The 19112-nt window shown below is 34.1% G+C and overlaps 1 protein-coding gene and 1 pseudogene across 2 annotated transcripts; one reads left to right on the top strand and one right to left on the bottom strand.

The window, feature by feature from the left end:
• Window positions 1–4441: 4441 nt before the first annotated feature.
• On the top strand, window positions 4442–6463 carry LOC114376741 (V-type proton ATPase 16 kDa proteolipid subunit-like). The gene is made up of 2 exons (XM_028334990.1): window positions 4442–4863; window positions 6065–6463. Exons 1-2 carry the CDS (start codon window positions 4502–4504, stop codon window positions 6195–6197), a joined length of 495 nt encoding a protein of 164 aa, XP_028190791.1. The 5' UTR covers window positions 4442–4501; the 3' UTR covers window positions 6198–6463.
• A 4089-nt stretch (window positions 6464–10552) lies between these two features.
• LOC114377341 lies at window positions 10553–15114 on the bottom strand (annotated as a pseudogene). Its single transcript, XR_003659066.1, has one exon. The product of XR_003659066.1 is annotated as a probable LRR receptor-like serine/threonine-protein kinase At4g36180 (transcript).
• Between the last annotated feature and the right edge of the window lie 3998 nt (window positions 15115–19112).

Below are 19112 nucleotides of genomic sequence, written 5' to 3'. Positions count from 1 at the left end.
CCAGTAGACATTATTAGAACTTGGCCAATGATAACAATTTTGATCTTATGAAGAAAATTTATTATTTTATTTAACCTAAGGTGTTGTAAACGATTAATTTGATCGCTATACATGTTTAGATAAGTTCAATGATGAAAGCATGGTCTAAAAGAACAACATTAATGATGAAAGCAAGAGTTTAATGTTCAATTGTTCATCCCATTACCTAAATCAACCTGCATTATGTGTCAAACATTCTAACGCATGGTATCCATAGTTTATTTGGTTAGTTGTTGACAATGCTTGAGTGGTTATTATTATTAATTCTTATTATTGAACTCATATCAGTCATAATATTACATGTCATTCACGAACATAACCTCAACACCCCGTCCCTCCCGACACCTCCTCCTTTTTCTTTTCCCTTTTCTCGGTTGAAGACTTGAAGTACATGAAAGTGAGTAAAAGAAAAAAACGAGTCGAGAAAGTTACCGCAAGTGATGGATATATACTTAACTGCGTTTTAAGGGAGATACCATTTATGGAGTGCGATATAATTTAGGTTAAATTATTATTTTGATCCTCTAATTTATTTTTAATGTTTGATTTGATCTTCTAATTATTAAATAGTTCAATTAGGTTCTCTAATTTAAAAAAAAATGATTCAATTAAGTCATTTCATCCACATTAAAGTTAACATGTCAATGAATTAAAGATATGTGTCAATTTTATATTTTATGGTGCTTGAAAATCATCAATATCTAGTTTTCACATATTGACAGTTTCAAAGTTGTCACTAATTATTTTTAAAAGCAAAAACATAAATTTATTCTCTAAAATAATGAGCATATCGTATAAAATCCTAACCAAATCCTAAATCAAATCTCAAATTCAATCAAAATCCCTAATTGAATATGAGATAAATCAAAATCTCAAATACAAATCATATTCCAAATCCAAAAAAAAAAAGGAAGAGAAATAAGAACAACAATCTGAAATCCTAACATTCGATCTCAACAAGTCTCGCGTTCTCGTGTATTTCTAGCCACTCTCGTTGTCTGTACTACAAAGTCTTCAATGGCTTGGAGAAGCTTCTTCTAAATTTGGTAGCCTCATTCCAAGCCAAAGCGCAACTATCGAACGACACCAAACTGGCGTTGGCGTGCCACGCAATGAAGAGCGTGCATGAATTGATCCTCATGCATCGTCGAAGAAGCTAGAGGAGACGCAAAACATGATGTGGCTTGCCATGGGGAACGAGGTGACAACGATCACAACGAACGTGTGGGACTTTGAAGCTATGAAGAACGTAGTGGACAATGTTGGCCTTGTCGATGTGCTGCTTCCAAAGCACGTGTTTGTGGTGCTTCTTCTTGATGTCAATCTCATGGGAACACTAAATCTTGATGAAGGCTGCATGGGGTTTTTTGGTTATGGGTTGGGGTTCTTATTTGTTGTGTGTTCTAGTTTAAAGAACATCAAGGAAGAGACTAGGGATTTGAGTTTTTTATTTTATAATAATTCAAAACTTTTTTTTTAAATTTAGAAAACTACAATAATAGTAGTGACGATTTTTAACCACCACTTTATTTAATAAAGCTTATTAGATTACCAAAAAGTGTATGGGAGCGACACGTGTAACAAGTGTTAAAACTGTTAACGTCGATTTGGACGAAGTGACTTAATTGAACCATTTGATAATTAGATGATCAAATCGAACACTGAAAATAAATTAGATGACCAGAATAGTAATTTAGCCTATAATTTAAATTGAATCTGTTATAATTTAAATTGGTTCCATTTTTAAGAGAAGTGTGAGTAAAGAAGGAAAAGGGGAAGCAAGGGGTGGGGATATTTTGGTACATTTAATAACAAAAAATAAGAAAATAAGACCCAGTATAGGAAGTATATTTAATAATTTTCTCAATCTGAAAAAAAATATCTTAAAGCCCAAAACATCCCGACAAGCTCTTATGTAACAATTGGCAAATACCAAAACTAACAAACATGGACCATGAAAGTATTATGGACACATTCCATTATGGGTCCAAAAACCTAAATTTGAAAAGTGGGTAGTAGGGCATTTTCAAATTCATTTTAACAGTTATTAAAAATTATAAAATCATGAAAAAAAAATTTATATAAGATGTGAAAACTCACAAAATTTAATAATTTTTAATAAATTTAAACTAATAAGAGAGTATGTGTTAAAAAAAGTTAAAAAGTGTTACTAACTCAAATTGAAATCTAGGCTTTTTTTTTATGACCAATATTTATAAATTTAAAGGCTGCTTAAACTTACCCATAAGCCCAATCCGGTCTCCTCTTAGCTTTATTTTGATCGGTGAATAGATGGCCAAAATTCAAACTTGACCTCAAATATTTTTGGTGCACTGAGCCATAAATCTTGCGGCTTATTGACTTTCATAAACCTTTGTTTAACTGTATACCAATCGGGAAAATAAACTTTTCTCTACAGGCTTCAGGATTTAAAGTTTTAGGACTAAAATACATTGTTATCTTATTTTCTTAAATATGTTTCTTTCAATTTTTCAATATTTTGTATTTTTAAAAAAATTATTATTTTAGTTTCTTATTTTTTAATTGAGATATTTTGTCATTTTTTTAAAAAAAATTACAATTTTAATTTTTGTGGTCAATTTTAAACATTAATATATGTACTCAATAAATATTCACTAACACATGTCTATTTATTATTCATATATAAATATTTATTTTAAATTATTTAATTACTAATGAATTTAATTTGTTAAAAAAAGAATTAAAAAATATATGATCAAATCTGAAATTGAGAAAAAGAGATTAGAGTCACAGATTTTTTAAAAATGGTAGACAAGATGTCTTAATTAAAAAATAAATTATTAAAATTATAAATTTTTAAAAAATGAAGGACAAAATTTCTCAATTAAAAATAAGAAAATTAAAATTATAGATTTAGAAAAATAGGAGGATGAAAATTATATTTTGCACAAAATTTTAAACAATAAAAAAAAAGAAAAATTTTAAAATTTTGCACTTATAAACGATAAAGTAATTTGGCAATAATTAAATTAAAATCATAAAATAACAATGAAAATCGTTTATCTTTTAATTTTTAGTTATATAATTAAAATAAAGTACACAAAATTCATGGATTCAACCTGCTTAACCCCCTTTGGATGCTAGATTGAGCAGAATGGAACAATGGGTGAAGTGGATCGATGACTTTTAAAATTTAACCCCCCCTGTCAAAATTGTTGAATTATGAGGGTTAAGGTATCACATTTATTAGTCCTATTTTTGTTAATCCTTCTGTTACAAAGAATTGTATTTTTTTTCTTTTACTTTATTATGTTTATTACATTTTTTAATGAGAAAAAATTATATACTAAGAATATAATTTTTTTTACCATATCATCCAATCATAAACTCTCAATATGATCATTAAATTCTTTTTTAATTGTGACTTGTATAGTTCTTAAATACTATTAACTGGATAAACAAATAACATAAATGATATTTTAGATAAAATTTATCATAATAAAAGAAATTAAAAAGGTTTGAAGAGGTTAGAAAATGCTTCTTTTTGTTGTTACTTAAATTATCTTTTAATTTAGGTGTCAATATTTAAAGCAACAATTTTAAATCATTAAGCAACATTAGAGGTTAGTAGTTCAATTAATAAGTAAATGTAATTCACTTAAATGGGAGACATAATAATATTAAGACTCCAAGCTCACATATAAATATTTATAGTAAAATGTAACCTCAATATTATATAAAAAAATATTTATAAAAAAGAGGAAATATCTGTAAAATTTTCCACTTTATAAGTAAGTAGTAAAAATGTCTGAAGGACTCAACTATGACTAACTACTAGTAATTGCTTTATATTTAATTAATTTTACATAAGATTTTTCTCCTTTTATTTCTCAATAAAAACAATCATTTTATCATGCATAGATAGTTAAGAAAGTTAGAAGAGACTTCTATCTATTTTACCAATCATTTTTGCTCAAAATGGATAAATTTCTATAAACTAAGTGGTATGCTTAATAAATAAAAAAGAAGAAGAGTAAGAATAAAAGTTACTTAAAATGACATAATTATTTAAAAAAATGTACATAATTTAATTTTTTTAATATTAATAATTTATCTGAAATATAATAATCAAATTATGTTCTTTGCATTTTTTAAAATAAAAAATAATTATCTCATTTGACGTGTCTCAACATATTTATTTAATGATTTTGATTATTTTTTTATGTAACATTTATTTTGATTATTGATAGCAAGAGAAAGAGCAGTATGAATCCAAAAGAAAATAAATAATTAGGTCCGTGGCGTGGCTTAAAATAATGAATTTTGATGACATGTTATGTGGTGTGAGTGGTGATGAGAGACTTGGCGGGGTCCACTCAAGAAACTTCCCTTTGGTTTGGTCCAAAAAAACGAAGCCTGAGACGGAAGAGGCAAAGCAAATAAGCAGTAATAGATCTGACTCTGATTTTCAGAAAGCAAAATGCCTGGTTTCAGCGGCGATGAAACTGCTCCGTTCTTCGGCTTCCTGGGCGCGGCGGCCGCCCTAGTATTCTCCTGTATGGGAGCGGCGTACGGCACGGCCAAGAGCGGGGTCGGCGTTGCGTCGATGGGCGTCATGAGACCGGAGCTGGTCATGAAATCCATCGTCCCGGTTGTTATGGCCGGAGTGTTGGGAATCTACGGCTTGATCATCGCCGTCATCATCAGCACCGGTATTAACCCTAAGGCCAAATCCTATTACCTCTTCGACGGCTACGCTCACCTCTCCTCCGGCCTCGCTTGCGGCCTCGCTGGCCTCTCCGCTGGCATGGCCATTGGCATTGTTGGCGATGCCGGTGTTAGGTATTCTCACTCATTTTCTATTTTTCTTTTTCTTTTTACTTATAACATGATCGAATAAGATGCGTATAGTTATAATTATTTTCTTGCGTATGGTTAGGTATTTAGTTCAAGGCCACATCACTTAGTACACTTTGACTGTTTCTGGTTTTGAATTTGTGATGAGAATTTCAATGATCGATGATCTTCTGTATATCAGAATTGGGCAGAGTGTGTATTGACATGATAAATTGGATGCTTTGTGCTAGGTAGTTTGCTTTGTGTATTGTGTTGGTGAAGATTTATACCTAGATGTAATGTGTGCTTCACTGAACGGTTTCAAACTTGATTTTGATTAGATGTGAGTTTGAAGTTAAGTGATATATATGTTTGAAAACTTTTATCTTATAATCAAGTTTCAAATAAAACTTATTAGGGTGTGTTTGGAGGAGTTTATTTACAGCTTAATTAGGCTTATCTAATAATATAAGCAGTTTTTAAGTGTTTGAGAAAACTTATAAACAGTTATGATTTGTTCATGTGTTGTTTTCTACTTATGAAAAAAAACAGCTTACAACTTATATGAAAATAATTTAACCCAATTATCTTTTCAATACAACAACAATAACAACAAAGCCTTATCCCACTAGGTGAAACAACTTATTCATACATATTTACATGATAAGCAGTTACTCATATGGTGCTTAATTAAGTTGTTTATCCAAAGTCCAAACATCTCAACTCCTACTGGAAAAGCTACTTTTTGTTCTGTCTTTTGCTTCTAGTCTAACATTCTTTTTGGAGCAAAATCACTTTTAACAAAACCTAAACAAATTTTGACAGTAAAATCATGTTTATGTTCGTAAAGATGATTGTGAGGCCTTGAGAGTTGAGACATGTATCCAAGCATGATGGTAATTAGTTTGGACAACAACAAACTTTTTATGGGTAGAATTGATTTCAATTTATTTTGCGTGGTTGCTAGTTTACAATGAAGAAACGGCTATTATGACCTGACTAACCTCTTTGGCAGCATGTAGGATACTGATTAATATTTGTCTATCGATTGAATTGAATGTCCCATAATTATCTAATGCTGGTATTGCTACTGCTTTCAATATTTTGACGCTTTGTTAACCAAGAGATTGTTCAACTCTTACTGGATGATTGTGTCTAACTTCTATTTTAGTTATTGAATTTGACATGCTGAAAATGTTTTTTGTAGAGCAAATGCCCAACAGCCAAAGCTTTTTGTTGGGATGATTCTCATTCTCATCTTTGCTGAGGCGTTGGCATTGTATGGACTCATTGTTGGCATCATCCTCTCTTCACGTGCTGGCCAATCCAGAGCTGATTAGTATAAAATTTCCTGTTTGCTGCGCACAGAACCATGAATTGGATGGTGAATGTCGCCGGGGACTAGGTCATGTTAAGAGTGTAGCTTTGTGATGCTCTGCATCCGTCTTATGATAAAATTGAGGTTATCCTGAAATAAAGTGTCTCAAACGATTTATTTTCCATTTATTGTATTTAATTTGAGTCCAAACTAGATTAGAGATCTCTGTAATAAAACATGTTTGTGTTTATTTCAATAACATTTAGTATTGTGTCGTATACCATTCAACACTTCAGCTCTCTCCCCACAACCTAAAGACCCCTTTTTTATGGTTTTATCGAGATGTAAAATGTTAATCCGATTTCTTCTATAACGATTTTCAACATTATGGATCGTTTCTTACCCATGAGCGACTTAATATTTCGTGCAAGTAATGGGTAAAACTGTAAATGAGTGATGCTATTTGTGTCGTTGTGTATAAGAGTGGCTTGTTACGGAAAATACATTTAGGGGTGATCGCGGATTTTGTTGGATCGGTTTGAAGGGGGAAGGAAAAACTGATAGGGTTTGATTGAGTGCCAAAATTTTCAACTTTTTTTTTTACTTCATTGGAAAAATAAAGAGAGGACTATAGGGAGCTATCCCTCAACTTGAGGGTAGAAATATCAGGGGAGGGGAATTCCTCCCAAATACAAAGGGATTGCCAGAATTTTCAAGCAATTTAACTTGAACTAATCGAGTCAAACTCAGGGTGGATCAGGTTAGGGCTTTGGGTTGGTGGATATCTATTTTTTTTATAAATTTTTTTTTATAAAAATAGAATGACATTTTAGAATATAAATTTTCATCATATATAATTAAAATAACATAGCAAGAATAAGAAAAAAAATAAAAAATAAAAATAGTAGGGCTAGCTTAATTGAATTTGAGGTTGCACAACTTAATGAGATTCAGTGATGGTTAGGTTATACCTTTTCTTAAAAAAATAAAAAGGTTAGGTTATACATAGAGCTGGATATATGGATCAATTTGATCTACATAGATTAACAAATAAATGAATTAGTATAATGTTTGATTTGTACTAGCCTTCTATTGCTCGTGCGTTGGTGGGCTATTTTGTTGGCTTAAACAAAAAATATGAAAAATTAAATAAATAATTAAATAAATATAAAAAATAACTAACATAAAATAGTCTCAAGTTTCAGCCTAATACATATCAAATATAAATCTTGTAATTAATTATTAGCCAATTTATCTATTTATTTAAAATAGGTGGATTAAACATGTTAGTCCTGAACTCAGACCAAATATGTTAAACCTGTGAGTTAAGCAAGCCAACCTGTATTACGGGCTTACGCTCACTGGGCTTAGGCCTATACAAGTAGCGGGTTAAACGGGCTAGTTTGCATACTGCATACCGTATACCCACATATAGTTATATTATATCCAATGAAATCTAATTAATTGAACTAAGAATCAATTTGGGTAGACAACTTAATTAAGCGTTTAATGAATAGATACTTATTATGTAAGAACTTAAGTATAATTTCCTGCATATAAAAAAATAACTCATGTATATATATTTTTATAATTAAGGTTAAACTGTTTTCATATAAACTATAAGTTGTTTTCATAAGTTATTTAAAAAATTTCTTGAAATAAATTGAAAATTATTTATTGATATCATAATTTATTTTCATAAATTATTTCAAACACTCGTACAAATGTTTATGTTATAAAATAAGTTAAAATAATCTTCTTAATGGATCCTAATACAATTTTATTTTTTGAGGTTTAGGTTGGATTGGGCCAATTATGTTGGATGGCTAGATTAAATCCTTGATCACTCTTAAAACATAGGATCTTGACATTGCATTGAGCTTGCTTGTGATAACTAATTACGAAAGATTGTTTCCATGTGTTATGCATAACTGAAAATGATAGTGTATTATTATAATTTTATTATTTTGTTAATAGTTTCTATCAAAGAGGCTTTTAGAAAGAGCACTGTTTTCAGTCTCTCTCTCTCTTTTTTCTTTGTCTACAGACTGAATCTTTGCTTTCAGAATAAATCATGAATTGCAACTAAATTTTGGAATTTGTTTCCAGCACTCTGAGTATTGCATCCAGCACTTCTCATTATATTTTGGAAAGTCCTTTCTTCTGGAATGCAAATTTACATTCCAGAGGATGGACTTTTCAAAGTACAATAAAAGGTACATGATGTAATAGTGGGAGTGCATGATACAATAGTCCTAAATTTTAAGGGTTCATGGGCCATTGTTGTGTGGTGAATATTTGATTCTATAGGCCCATATGCCTTGTAAGCCTTCATTTTGAGCTCACATGTGGATTTATATACCTACCTGATCCAGACTTGTTACATGTTTGAGGATGAGATTTTTTTTATTAGACTACAGCAATTTTATAAGCTATATACCAAAAACTGTATAAACGAGTTATTTCTTAATTTGGAGTTATTTTTTATTATCTGACGTTATCATTTATTTTATATTTTTTTTACCCTTGTGTTGCACTCATCGTCTCATCCCATGTGTAGAAGTGTTAGCACAAAAAAAAAATGCATGGTTTTCACGTGACAACATATAGTGAATTGGCTCTATTCAACGTGCGAAACTTACCGGTTACCATATGCTGTCTTCTAGCCACCACAGTCATCCAAAATTTTGTATGTATTGTACCTTTTTAACTGGCACACTGGCATGGCACATGTTGTATAACATGCAAGCTCGCAACACACTATATGGTATGTTTTAAAATGATAATAATTAATGAATTAGAAGTGATTGTTTTAAAATGTGCATAGATATATTTCTGCATAATTTATTTATTTTTAATATTTTTAATGATTTCTTGAATCATTGTCTTAAAGATCATTATTAGCAAAATAATGGTTTAATCTTCTAGAAAATGTGGTTTAAGAAGATGCTAAAAAGATAAAATGTATTTTTAGTCTTTAAAGTTTTTTCAAATTCGATTTTGTCCCCTAGACATCGTGCCCTATTTTTGTCCCCCTAATTTATAAATACTTTACTTTGGATTCTTAAAAGTTTATAGCCGCTATTAAATGTTAATTATAACTTAGACTAAAAGTGAAGAAGTACTTTCAAAATATTCATCATTTTTAAAAACTGAGAAATTGTTATTTTTTTCTAGCATTACTTTCATTTATCAATATATCATCCAATCCAAATACTTAAATAGATTGTGTTCAACACCAAATCAAGGAAATGAATCTTCACTGTTTCTCTTCGGAAGTCGCTTCTCATAACTCTTTTAAACTCTAGCGAGTATATATGGTATTACTTGTAAGATTTCAACACTCAAGTCAATATGAGAGAGTTGAGAGGTGATGAAATTGAAGAATGAAAGTGTACACCAAGTTTTTATATTTTCCCTACTACTGATCTTCTCTCTTCATGAGTTTTTTTTTTTTTTTTTTTATGCGTGTGACTATTATATGCCCTTTTTAGGAGTAATTATAAGATTTACATGGTGGTTGAAAGAAAAAACGAGAGAGGAAAATGTTATAAGTTTGAAATCTTCTCACAAACAAAAACTAATAAATTAACAATCAACATTGATTTTGCAAATAAATAAAAAATGCCTTTTTTCACCTCCTACTCGAGAGATTGGTATTTGATATTTTCAAGTTATGATCCAGTCCCTTGTATGTATGATAGTTTTAGAATTTTAGTACTCATGCAATGTGGTTTTGTTGATTTTATGCCTATGGGATGCAGATTCACAACTACATTATAATCTTTTTGTCTGTTTAAGAAGCTTATATTACTGCTTAAGAAAAAGGAAGAAGCATATATTACTGTAAAAGACAAATAATACAAGACAAAGGAATGCCCAGTGAAAAACTTTTGTGATCGAGGGGCGCAATGCGCATGCTTTGCGCTAGGATGTAAACTCGTTTTATTTTAGATGGTGTCAACTTGATTTTTTAAAAGAGAAAATAAAATCTGAGCTGTTTACAAATAGTCAAGTAAGTTTAAGACAAAATAAAAACTTATAATATCTCGTTTTTCCATCTCAAATACTAAAAATCTAAACACTTTCTAGTTCTCCATTTCGCACATGATTCAAACAATTATAAATTTTGGAAGGACCCTTAACGGTCACTGCACGGTATTAGGAGCATGTGTCTCCCTACTCTGGTCTTCACTGTCAGTCAAGTTGTATCTTACATTCCACATCCTTGTGCATATTTAATTAGTAATATTCTACTACTTTAATAAATAAATAAAATGATTTAGTACGCTTCCTTTACCAATTTTCATGTCAGTCCCACATACTAAAAAATGGGGTACATCAGATAAAGAGAAAAAAGAACTTGGACTCACACAGTTACACCCACGTAACCTGATCGGATCATGAATAGGAAGGTTCCTTAATAGCAAAAGCGATTTTAAAAAACTATGGCAAAAAAAAAATAATGCAGAGACACATCACACATGGTCTATATTTATTAATTTTCGTCCACCCCTGAATCCCCAAATACATGCCAAGTGCCAAAAGCGAAATATGGTAACCAGACAGAATCCAATTCAAAAAATAAATGCTTGATATGATATCATGACCCACAAAGTTGTTGAAAAGTGGGCCAAATGCCCAATCATAACGTAACGCCATCCCTCACGCCTTTGCTCTATTTTCTTTCCACTAAAAATAAAGAACTCGCGAATCTAGCAGAAAAAGCCACGTGGCGCAACAAGGGAGAATACTGATTACTGAATACTAGTACATGTCTTTTCAAGCTGCATTAACAAACCCTTGGGAACAGTGTGTACCTCGGACCCCACACTGTTAACGGCTACATCATCCAACTCCGTTGCCGGAACCTGCGCCAAGACCACATGATTTGTCAGAAAACGCAGGTCCGTTCCTCAGACGGGAACAATACCAATACGATGCCGTTGCGTTGCTTTGGCGCGAAACGCTTCGCGGGCCCCACCCCCTTGTCCTCACTCATCCCACTGTATCGCATCTACTCTGCATCTGTCAAAGACGTTGACTAACTTAGAGCTCGAGAAAGTGAGAGATATATATCATAATCCATTCATACCATCTCAGTCACCAGGTTGAAACAGACCGTAAAAATGGCCCTCAAAAATGGAAAAAATGTTCCCTTTTCTCTATTTTTTTTTCTTTGGTGGGAAAGAATCCCGGTGGAGACAAAAACACAAGTTAACAACCACGAACTACCAATGTTACACTTCTTAAATCAACTTAAAAGGGTTTTGACTAAAACAACAAAAAAAATGAAAAGTTGGATCAGAAAAGTTTGCAGTTTTTGGGTTATTATGCCGGAGAAGGTTGAGAGGTGGGATCTGCGGAGGATGGGATATCAGGACCAACTCTGCAGCCTTCAAGCATGAAAACAATGTCGGACATGGTTGGTCGATCAAGAAGGTCAGGTGCTGTGCAAAGCAACCCAACTTTTACACCCAGTAAAAACTCTTCCCACTCTGATGATTCTGGGTCCAACTCGAGTAAACCTGGTTCTAATAGCTCCGTTATTTGACCCCTCTGAAGTTGTTTTTTTACCCACTTCACTATGTCTTCGTCTTGGGTGAACATCACAGGTCGTTTTCCTGTCAGTAGTTCCAGCAACACAATGCCAAAGCTGTAGACATCACTCTCCTTCGAGGCTTCCCCGGTTAAGACTGCTTCTGGAGAAACGTAACCCAGTGTGCCAACGGATGTTGAAGTGGAGGCCTCGCCTGGAGTGGCTCTTGTTAACTTGTCTAACCCAAAATCTGATAAGTGGGCTTCAAAATCTGCATCGAATAGGACGTTTTGTGGCTTCACGTCGCCATGGACAATTGAGGATTGGTGTAGGAAGGCTAAGCCACGGGCAATTCCTAGGGCAATGAGGTGACGCATTGGCCAATTTAGAACGTGGCCATCTTGGTGAGAAGCTTCTTGGAGGAGGGTTGCAAGGTTTCCATTGGGCATGTAATCGTAGACTAGGAGTCTCATGTCAGGTGGCCCTGCATAGTAACCTCTGAGAACTGTTAAATTTCGGTTCTTGACTTTGCCAAGTGACTCGGCTTCTTTTCTAAACATGTTCTCATCCAATGATCCATCTTGCAGCCTGCGAATGGAAAGGACCATTCCATCGTTGTAGCAGGCCTTGAACACTAATCCATGCCTTGTTCTGCTCAGCACGTTCTCTTCGTCGAATTGTCTTGTTGCTTCAATGGTCTCAGCAAGTGTAATTTTGGTGTTGAACATCACTAGTTTTGGTCCCCCACTCTGAGTACTGCTGCTACGAGCTGCACTTGTTCCAGAACTGGCTCTAGCGGGACTCTTTTTCTTTTCACCCGATACTCCTTGTTTCAGTCTTTTACGCCATCTCAACAGACTGAAAACGTAGAAGCAGCAAAATAAAACTAGAGCAAAAGCTCCACAAGCAATGACAACCACCAGCACAATCAACCTCTTTCTGTTTTTACCGTTTATATCTTCACATTTTTTGTCCAATGGCTTCCCACATAAACCCTGATTATTTGCGAATACAGAGGGGTTGCTGAACCAGGATCCCAACGTTGGTGGTATCTCACCATCCAGGTTATTTCCTGAGACATTGAAGTACACCAAACCAGATATCATGGAAAGGTTACTCGGAATTACCCCACTCAAGTTATTAGCAGAGAGATCCAACATTGTTAGGTTTGATAGATCCGACAATGACCCAGGTATGGCCCCTGAAAGATGGTTGTGATCCACAAACAAAGTGGTTAATGACGAGCATTTGGAGATTTCCTCAGGAACATCCCCAGTTAAATTGTTCCCACTCAAATCAAGCAATTTCAAAAGGGTGAGGCGAGAGAGATCAGCAGGAATGTGACCTGCCAAAGAATTTGACCCAAGCTCAAGCATTTCAATACCAGAGCAGTTTCCAATCTCCGAAGGGATTGTTCCTGTAATGTGATTATCAGATAACGAAAGAACAAGCAAGGAACGAAGAAAGCCATAGTTTTCAGGAATATGCCCAGAGAAGGCATTAGAACTGAGATTCACATACTGCAAACTCATCAAACTGCTAAACCCTTCAGGCACCTCACCAGATAACTTGTTCTCCTGAAGTGCAACAACTTGCAGACTGGGCAACCCCGAGAGTTCAAGTGGTAACTCTCCAGAAAGATTCTGTTTGCTCAAGTCAAGTGTAGTTAGCCTGAAAAGACTCCCCAAACTAGCAGGGATGTTTCCAGAGAAGCCATTGCCACTGAGATTGAGCACCATTAACCTATTCAAATTCCCAATACTCGTATAAACTTGACCAGTAAATTTGTTTCCACTAAGGTCCAGTATCGTCAAATTATTCAATCTCATTATCGTCTCAGGCATACTTCCATTCAACCTATTACCTCTCAAACTCAATGTTTCAAGAAATGAAAGGTTACCAAAACTCACCGGAACCGAACCAGAGAAATGGTTCCCACCAAGAGACAACACCTTGAGGCCAATCATATCACCGAAAAACGAAGGAACTTCTCCGCCAAACCCGTTGCCTTCAAAATCAACGACACTTAGGGACCCACATTTTTTGAGTTCCACCGGAATGGTGCCGGTGAAGGAATTCTTAGCCATCTTCAACTCCTCCAACTTGATAAGGCTTCCGATTTCCGGCGGAACCTCGCCGGAAAGTGCATTGCTGGAAACATCAAGCACGGTCAACGTGGTCACGTTGGTCAACCACAACGGAAACGTGCCTCGTATGCGATTGTGCTGAATATCCAAAACCTGAAGAACGCTGAAACACGTGCTGCTGGTCTCAGGCCCCACGAAATCCGTGAAACCGTTGAATCCGAGATGAACAATCCGCAGCGACGGCGCGTGGACGGAACCGTTGCAGAAAACGGAACCCGGAATGGAGCCAGTGAGATTGTTCTGAGAGAGCGACATCACCTGAAGCCTCGGAAGTGCCGAAATCGCCGACGGAACGACGCCGGTAAGCGCGTTTCCCTCCACGCTCAGATGCAAAAGCGCAGAGCAGTTGGCGAGCGCCGAAGGAAGCGTTCCTCCGAGGAGGTTGTGGTCCAGCCAGAGGTACTGCAGCTGCTGAAGCTCCCCGAGGCTCGCCGGAATCTCGCCGGAAAACTGATTGTAGGAAAGATTTATCAACTGAAGCTGAGAGAGGTTCGCAATGGAGCTCGGAATCTCGCCGGAGAAAGCGTTCGACGAGAGGTCGAGGGTTTTGAGACTGATAGGGAGTTCGCCGGGGACGCTGCCAGAGATATGGTTCTGCGCGACGTTGAGAATCTGAAGGCCGGTGAGGTTCGCGATCTCCGGTGGAAGGTTGCCGGAAAACAAATTATCCTGCAAGAACACTGACCGTAGGAGCGTGCATTTGGACAGCGACGAAGGAATGGTTCCGTTGAAGGAGTTTGAACGAAGGTTTATCTTACGCAGCATGCGCAACTCAGAGATACGCTCACTGAGTCTGCCACCGAGTTGAAGACAAGGCAGACGCAGCTCCGTGACTCGGTCGTTGGTGCAGCCGACTCCGCGCCAGTCGCAGGGCGCCGCCGGAGACGAGGGATCCCAACTGTCGAGAGCTCCGGCGGGATCGTGGAGGTTGAGCTTGAAGGATGTCAAGGCTTGGATCTCAGCGACGGTTACGGCGCTGCGATCGGCGCACGTTAAGAGCGGTGCGCACAGCACCATGAGGAGGAGAAAAAGAGCAGGCATGGTTAATGGTTACCGTCGTTGTTGCAGAAGTAATGAATAAAGAGAAGGTTATAATTGGGAGTTGAGGTTAGTGAAATGCATGTGCCGCGTACATTAGCACACTGCACACACAGAGGCTGTTGTGTGCGTATTTTCCAGATTCGGCAGAGCAAGTCTCCGTTTAAAACGCAGTTTTCTCTTCTCTACTCTCTCTGTCTTTTTCGTTACTGCATAGTGTCTTGACTGTTCTTTATTATTATATTATTATAATTAATTATTAATAGTATTTTATTTATGTCTCCCTCTCTCCTTAGAACCATTTCAACAACCCTTTCCACTGTACTTGTGTGATGTTCTGTTGGGTCTACAAACTTCATGTGATGTGATATGGATTCAATCATTGAGTTTCTCTTTACCTTTCATTTTTCCTTTATTTTTGTTTTTTAAATTATATTGATCAATATTGAATAATTCGGGTGTTATGAATAAATAAGAAATGAATAAATTTTATTTTCAGGGTGTTAATTAGTTGAATAATTTTATATATTTCTGTGATTTTACTATTTGGCTTACTTTTTTATATAGTAAGTATTAAATACATTCTATATATGTTCAAAAGGCATTAAATATATATATTTTATTTAATATATTTTTAATATGGTAATAAGAAGATAGTATAAAATTACTCTTGTTAGTTATTATAATTATGGAAACGGTTACAAGATTTAATGTGAATAAGGGAATGCTAAATTAAAGAAAGGGAATTATTTGATTTGAATTTTTAAAGTCAAATAGAATTTATCAAGTAAAAAAAAGTCAAATAAAATTTGAATTAATACAGCCTGAGTTGTGTTTTTTTTTTTTTTTTTTTACCTAATACAGCTTGACTTAAGGTTATTAGCTTTATAGGTATTCCTGAGAAAAAAACGCCAATGTTTTATAAATAAAAAAAGTTATTTCTTCGATAATTTTTTTCTCTGTTAGTTTGGGGATTTGGATTGCGATGTGGTCTACCTCAAGCATTGTCTTTTCTCTCTTGGGGCCATTCAGATGAAAATGGACGAATGGTGTTATGGTCCGGCCGAAACAATCGCCAACAGGGTAATGATTGAGTATATATATATCTGGGGAAGCTGGGGATTTTCATGTTGGGACATTTTATTTTTCTTCATGTTTGGCACTTTATAGTTTCACCCCCAACATTTTGGCTGGGCATTAGGTGTTTCTTTAAAAAGTTTAAAAGTTTATGCATTGTGTCTTCCCTTTCAATCGAATGGTCAATACATCGATTGAAGTTGAAAGCAAAAGGAGCCAAGTTTTCCACTGTTACTTAGGCTTTTGAATCTATTAGCCATATAAAGGTTATAGTGGGGAAAGTACAGCAAAGGTTAAATCCCAAGCAGCAAATTGAATTAAGGTCAATCAATAATTTGGTGGACCACAAATACTATCTCATAGTCCCACACACTGATACTCTTCTTTGGTTGAAAATTTAGACAATGTAAAGACAACCCGTGTCAATAATTTTAAATCAATGCAGTGCCTTTGGACATTGGGTTACAACTATTTTAGTAATTAAAGAAAAAAATAATAAGGAAAGGGAGAAAGAAGAAAAGAGAAAGAAAAGGGTCACTATTGAATGCTCCATTAAGCTAGAGCAGGCATTATGCCAACCAAAAAGGGTTTCACTTTAACAACATGATCCTCCGTTTATAATTCTGTAGTAATTGTACAATGGTCCACCCAGGAATAAGTGCCAGAAATTGATCATAGGCCTCGCTAGCTGGGTGGAGTAGGAGTGACCAATATGGTGCATTGGGTGAGAAATGGAATTTGGCCATGCCTCAAATTAAAGCTTTTTACGGTGTTAAGAAACTGTGGTGTGTGCCCTAGTGGTAGAGGGCATCATCTCATCAACCATAAAGGGCATTCAATTTTACCTATATATGCGTGTGTTTGTGATTGAATTATTGAAGGGTAACGGGTAACATTTTTTCCCCCATTTGATTACCAAAGGCAACAGAGCCTTGATGGGTAAACAGAATAATAAAGGCACACTCATCATACAAATTCCATTTAAAATCTTTGTCAATGCTAGCTTGTCAACATTTAATTAGGCTGGACCAACAACTTTATTTGTTTGAGGATATTGGAAGGGAAGAGGAACCTTACATCCACATTTGGTGTAGAGAGAGCTCAGACCATGGCCAAGGCGGGACCAGATTGGTGGGTGCATTATAGCCTGTGAAAGAATCCTATAGTTTTTCCCCCACCTTCTGACCATTTAACCAGAATCAGGATGTAGATCATAAAAATGTACTATAAAATTAGCCTTTTATTTTTTTTCTCTCTCTTTAATGTGAAAATGTTCCTGTCCTTTTTCGTTTCTTTCAACCATGAAAGTTTAAAACAGTTTCAATACTCATTTTCACCCAGAAAGAAAAAACTTCTTTATTGTTATTCGTATCGTAGGACGTGATTTTTTACATTGCCTTTTTAAAAGTAAATAAATATATAATCCCATCCTTAAAAATAGTTAACAGTTATATAGTTTTAGTTCTTAATAAAAGCCTATGTATATTAATTTAGTTCTTATTTTTTTAAATTAATGTTAAATTGTGGTTGATTCAAGCGGAACTAAACTCAAATCTTTTAATAATTTTTGTGGAAGGAAAAAGCCGCTTGAAAGGAAAGAAAAATTATACTAAAATTGTTCGATAAAAAAATTTCAACAAAAATTAATTATTAACAAATCAGTTAATACTTCAGAGGAATAAAAATAGTCATTCTTTCACGAAATTAACCTAAATTACAAACTAAATTTTTATAACGTAAACAATTACTAATTTATCGTGATACAAATAAATTTGAATAGTAAAGTGTATACAAATTATAACTTTTGAGATAAGAGTTGTGTGTTATTCTTTTATCAATCAAACCCTTGTCCTTTCAACTCGATGAATTTATAAAAGTTGTTTATTTTTAAGAATGACATAATATTTTTTTATTCATGAAAATAAAATTGAGAACATATTTCCTAATTATCTAAGTATCTATTTGTTTATTCTTTTTTAATACGTAGTATTTGGAGATATTATTTCTTCAACAAAAATATTTAATTCTGTAAAAAAATAGTTATTAAATATTAATTTAAGTTTATTCACTCTGAGTAAATTCGGTTTCATATTGATTATTGATTGGATACAATATTAATTGAATCGAAGAGAAATTATTGAATTTGACCAAATTCTGATTGACATTGATCGGATAAAATATTTATTGAGTCTAAGATAAACTATTGACTTTGAACAAAATTCAATTCACCATGATCGAGTAAAGTTTCACAAGGATCGATGTATTGAAAAAGGCATACAATCAAATTATAAATTCATGTTATATTTCATCTTATATGATATTATTTTGTTAGAATTTTTTTTTTTATCATCATCACATTCATGTAAAATATCTATTAATCTTGTAAAAAAATAAAAAATCTATTTTATTTTCTTTTAAGGAAAAACTTATCTAATCCAGTGCTGCTACTAGTTCTTCCCCCCTATGCTGCCAATACTCGCCTGTATTGACATTATGAAACCCTTAAAAAAAACTGTGGAAAAACGGACTAGCGCTCGTAAGTTAGCCCTATAACCCAACAAAATCAGACTACTAAGGTTAAGACTCGTCATCTTCCAATTTGGATTGTCACACAAAAAAAATAAAAAATAATAATAATTTAGATTTTTTTTTTAAAATGCGAATTCATGGCAACTTTTGTTTTCACATCCTACTTTGTCAGGTTCACCCTTTAATTTTTCATTTTTTTTAATGAAAATACCCTTGACGATAGCATATTTTTGTTCTAAATTTTTCACAATAAAAATATGTGTTTGCCATATTAAGAAACAGACTCGAAATCAGATGCTCTAATAGAAAAAAAATATTAAGTAACATCATTTAACTTTAAACAACTTATGAAAATACTCGTGTTGCAAATGCTCTTATCTATTTATATCAGTTCTACTTGTCATTACTTTCTAAAATGGAAATTACTATTGAAACCTTTAGTCCTACTCTTATGGGCAAAATTTAGATACAATACCTTAAAATGTTTTTTATGTTATTTTCCAATCAAAATGAGAGTTTTAGTGAATAATCAATATAATAAAGAACTACATTAAAGGATTATACGAGTTACAAAGGCAAAGCTTCAATTAGGATTGGAGCACAACAA

The sequence above is a fragment of the Glycine soja genome, chromosome 11, assembly GCF_004193775.1.
Source record: "Glycine soja cultivar W05 chromosome 11, ASM419377v2, whole genome shotgun sequence".
Taxonomy (NCBI): domain Eukaryota; kingdom Viridiplantae; phylum Streptophyta; class Magnoliopsida; order Fabales; family Fabaceae; genus Glycine; species Glycine soja.
Note: the sequence above shows the minus strand (reverse complement) of the source record. Positions and strands in the feature narration are given on the sequence as shown.